The sequence below is a fragment of the Otolemur garnettii genome, unplaced genomic scaffold, assembly GCF_000181295.1.
Source record: "Otolemur garnettii isolate 467f Iridium unplaced genomic scaffold, OtoGar3 scaffold00033, whole genome shotgun sequence".
NCBI classification, from domain to species: domain Eukaryota; kingdom Metazoa; phylum Chordata; class Mammalia; order Primates; family Galagidae; genus Otolemur; species Otolemur garnettii.
Window position 1 is genome coordinate 6,032,305 of NW_003852428.1, and position 4,948 is coordinate 6,037,252.

The 4,948-nt window shown below is 38.6% G+C and overlaps 1 protein-coding gene across 2 annotated transcripts in view; it reads left to right on the forward strand.

The window, feature by feature from the left end:
• Nucleotides 1–4,252, forward strand: part of CDH12 (cadherin 12) — a 433,615-nt gene extending 429,363 nt beyond the window's left edge. The window contains exon 12 of one of the 2 annotated variants that reach the window (XM_003789536.2): nucleotides 2,884–4,252. In XM_003789536.2, coding sequence (XP_003789584.1) covers nucleotides 2,884–3,383 — 500 coding nt within the window. In that variant the 3' untranslated portion in view covers nucleotides 3,384–4,252. The remainder of the gene's footprint in view (nucleotides 1–2,883) is intronic. The other variant, XM_023513076.1, reaches the window with a different exon arrangement.
• The last annotated feature ends 696 nt before the right edge of the window (nucleotides 4,253–4,948 follow it).

A 4,948-nucleotide genomic window follows, 5' to 3' on the forward strand; every position in this document is an offset into this window, starting at 1 on the left:
GGAAATATCTGGAAGCACAGCAAAAAAAGATTGTGGCAAATGTATTCTGTAATGTCTCTGTGAGAGTGAATACAAAGCTACTTCAGGGGTTTTCCTCTGCCATCAGCTCAGTTCTGCTTCTCCGTTTCACTCATTAATTCACAAAAGTAGAAGGGATTTTACTTTGTCAACCATTCCTTCAAATGTAAATTACAGCAGGCATGCAATAGGGCAGCGTGGAATCAGTTAATAGATGCATATTTATGTGAGCAAAGATAAACTGACAAATACGGACACCTGACTTTATCTCTAGGATATGAAATAATAAATTTTTAAATGATTCGGGTGTAAAGGCTGGAGGAAGGCATTATATTACACATGTGTAGACCACTTTGTGGGGAACCTTCCTTGAGTCAAAGGCTCACATTGGCTTGGAGAGTGAAGTTCTAGTGCAATTTGCATGGCATAGGTGTTAAGTCCATGTAACTTTGGCATGCAGAATAAAGTATTTTTAATATCCTGAAAGTTATAATATACGATCCTTTGCAATTAATAATAAATCATCCCTGTTTGTGCTGATGATATAAACTTTACAACGGCATATTCAAAAATGACATTGTCACTTGTGAAATTAAGCATGATCAATTAGGCATTTAACTTCAAGTGTTTCCCATGCTCTTCTCTTGTGGATATCTAAGTTTCAGGGTATTTCTATGTTGTGAAAGTTAGCACAACAACTAAAATAGAGTCAGGAATGTCAGGAAACCTTTGACAAATAGAGCCAGAGATAGGCCATGGGAAGAGTTCTTCCACTTAACATTCCTGACGACAGAAAAGACCATGCACAAGCCTTGCACAAAGGCCCTCCCCACCTGACACAGAGTGAGTCTGGAAGACATCTGCCCGGCAGCTGCCTATCCACCCTCACACTTGCACCCCTCTTCTTACTGATCTTTGTAGCCAACAATAATTATTTCAAAATAATTATGTAATCATCCTCACGTTTTTCCTTTAAAAACCTTCGTCATCCTCCACCTCCCTGAAAATGCACATAGTGTATATGGGTGCGTGCTCGCGTTACAATGCTCTATTCCCAGACAGATATCTTTTCTTTTAGAAAGACTTTCTGTTTTTGTAGGTTGACTGTATCAACCAAGCAGGCCTTCCTAAGTTCTGGGCCTTCTCCTTTGGCCTCATTAGCCTCCTACAACATAGATAAGCTGCTCAGGTCCCCAGTACCGTCACTGCCACCTGCCACTCATTCATCCAGAAACTCCTGAGCATCCACAGTGCCCCTGCACTGGTCTCCACGTCGTAAATTTGCTGATGTACAAGAGTAAATACTGATGTGCTTTGTACTGCCACCAAGTTTGCTTAAAAATCTATCTGTCCTTTCACCTCCATGACCAATCTCAAATTCCCGTAACTCCTCCAGCCGGTTCTCAGCCATTCTCACACCTTTTCTGAGGTGAAGGAAAGCACAGGAGATTTGCGATGCTCTAGTCTCTGTTAGGTGACACTTAGATGCATCTCAGTAGTGGCTTTCTCAGCCATGACAGCTCTAAAGACAGTTTAATCACAGCCCTTCTCCGTGAAGCCTGCAGCCCCTCCCGTGATCCCTGCATCTCTTTAGTTCTGAGATTCCCAAAGGCCTACTGCTCAGAGCTTTACTGAGGTTTCCTCCCTCCTGCCATATTCTTTAGCATCTTGGTATCCCCACCTGTCACACAGGTGCTCGCCAACCCTCCAACTAGTCCAACTCTAATTTTGGAGTACGAGGGAATAACTGATTTTCACCATCATGCGTTCTTCTATATTTTTCAATTCTATGACCTGGGTCTTCTACAGTCTGCCGGGGTAAATCTTCCCCATTTTGGTGGTGATCTCAGCGCCACTGCTGGGAGCAGAGGGGTATAATGAGGGGCAAAGCTGAGCGCTGACTTGTTTATATCTGAGCCCCTTCAGCCATAGAAGAAATAAACAGCACCGATGCTTTAAATTAACTGGAAACAGAGATTTCAAAACAACAGTGTATCAGTGAACTATTTCAAATGTTATCATGTTTCATGAAGGTAATCTGAGCATTATACATTTGATTTGGAAAGGATCTCAATACGGCAGGACACAGGTTGAAGTAATTAGAGGTTTTAACCTATAAAATTCATAACACTTAAGCCCTTATGTTTTATATTTTCCTTTCCTCCTTTCTTCCTTCCTACATTTATTTCTTTATTTTTATTTTATTTTATTTTATTTTATTTTTTGCAGTTTTTCTTGGCTGGGGATAGATTTGAATCTGCCACCTCTGGCATATGGGGCCAATGCCCTACCCCTTTGAGTGACAAGTGCTGACCCAACCTACAACTATTTCTTATTTATTGCTTTTGAAAATTATTTTAATAGTGAAGAATTGTGTTTATTTTATTAGAAACATAATTTTTAACCTATATTTGAAATGTTACAATTGGGAAATTAACTATACATGATATTGATGTATTACTTATAGAGGGTAATATTCTATAAGTTTGAATGATAATAGTTTCGCTATATCAACCCTTATAGCTCTCTCTATGGTGAGAACACCTATTATTTCCTTTCTTAAGTATTTTGCAGAGTACTGCAAAATGTTTAACCTGACTCTAAAAAAAATTGAATACATGATGTAAGGACACAAATGTTTGACTTTGTGAGTCACCTGGCTATAGCTTCTTGTTAGTTATAATTTCAAAACGAAGTTGGCTTTGGACAATGACCAAATGTAAACTTATATACGAGCCTATTGATTATATATAAGAAGACCATAAATGAAACTCAACCAGCCCTGATTGATCTTACTTTTCATTAAGAGATAAGAGCCGAGTATCTGCTTTCTATTCTGAAATTGTAACTTTTGTCTTGTTTCAGCCATAGTTGTGCTGTATGTGGCACTGAGAAGGCAGAAGAAGAAGGACACTCTGATGACGTCCAAGGAAGACATCCGGGACAACGTCATCCACTATGATGACGAAGGCGGCGGGGAGGAGGACACCCAGGCCTTCGACATCGGGGCCCTGAGAAACCCAAAAGTGATTGAAGAGAACAAAATTCGCAGGGATATAAAACCAGACTCTCTCTGTTTACCTCGTCAGAGACCACCCGTGGAGGATAACACAGACATCAGAGATTTCATTACTCAAAGGCTGCAGGAGAACGATGTGGACCCCACTGCCCCTCCCTACGACTCGCTGGCCACTTACGCCTACGAAGGAACTGGGTCGGTGGCCGAGTCCCTCAGCTCCATCGACTCTGTCACCACAGAAGCCGACCAGGACTACGACTACCTGACTGACTGGGGACCCCGCTTTAAAGTCTTGGCCGACATGTTTGGTGAAGAAGAGAGTTATAACCCTGATACAGTCACTTAGGGGAGGCGTGAAGGCTCCAGCACAACCAAAAGGAGGAGTTTGAAAAAAGAGAAAGAAAAGGAAACACGAATAGAATCACACACACACACACACACACACACACAGATCCATGCTTTATAGGGACGAGATTTCTTTGATTATCTGGTTTCTAGCAAGTTGCTATATTTATCATATTGTCAGTTTCGGTTTATTCTGTCAACACAAGATAAATCCTATAATATGTACTTGCTTCGTTATGTTTTGTTTTGTTTTCAGAATCACACTGAGACAAGCTCAGGCCTATTAAATACAATTTACTGACATGACAACCTAGAATGAAGATAGCTCTGTGGCATCACGGTGGAAGAGTGTTAGATTTTTCTTAATTCCACTAAAGTGCCTATTGAAACTCTTATCATTTACAGTGGTGTACAGTGCACTCTGCTGTGATGGCATTGCAGGAGTCAGAGAGAAAGAAGGCATAAAACAAAGACGCTGCTTTCATGTCAAGGAGCAATAGCAACATGCTGACTCTCCTCGTTCTTTTCGAGAAAAAAAAGAACAATTTCTGAACTCCATCTTCTTGTAATCCAAGGTTTTTCTTTTTCTTTTAAAAAACTGTATGCCGAAACATTTGTTTTTTTTTTCCTGCCCTTACAGAAAATTGAAATAAAAATGGCAATATCCAATTCAATCTGTAAGTCCTGGATTTTAACAACAAGGTTTGATCTTAACATGAGTTCATATGAAAGATGTTCATTAACATGCTACTTTTTTTCCAAAAAATAAAATTTTAAAAAATGATATAGGAAAAAATCTCTCTCTTTATAAAGAGAGGCCTCAGGACTCAAATTCCCTATGAAAATAAATATTTGTTTTATTTAATATTGTTTTGGTGTGTGGAAAATTGGTTTGGGAAACTCTCCAGATCATGTAAGCTTCTCTAATCCTAGATAAAATTTGCAGATTGCAATTTGATGGAAATTTCAGGGGAAAATAAAGTGTCATTAATTTAAACACGGGAAGAGAAATTCATTATACAGTTTCTCAGAGTTTCTTGTGATCTAGTGATTCTTAAATGAGCAATGAAGATAAAATACAGTATATATCAAAATGATGCAGGATGGATTTATAACACATCTAAAATATTTATTGTACATTAGTAAACAAAAATCAGGGACTTTGTAAAGTTCAAACCAATGACTAAATCATAAAATGAACACAAATTTAAATTCAGGTAGCAGACTGATCAGGTTTACTAATGTGGATTTTGACTTTGTAACACTATTATTATATTGGAGCTCAGAGTTATCTCTTTGCTCTCTCACCTTCCACAATTCTAATATGTATGGTCCTTCACAACTTCCATGTAAAGAACTTTTTAATCTGATGCCAATTTCTAAGCAAAATCATATTTCATAAGCATATTAGTAAACTACCCTTATATACATTACTTTCCAGTAGTTTGTCCACTCTCTAGAACTACACATAAAACAGATAGAAATGAATTACAAGGTCGTATGATGTCTCAATATCACAACCATGAAAGTGACTACTGAAATCTTGACACTACATGTAGGAAAAAA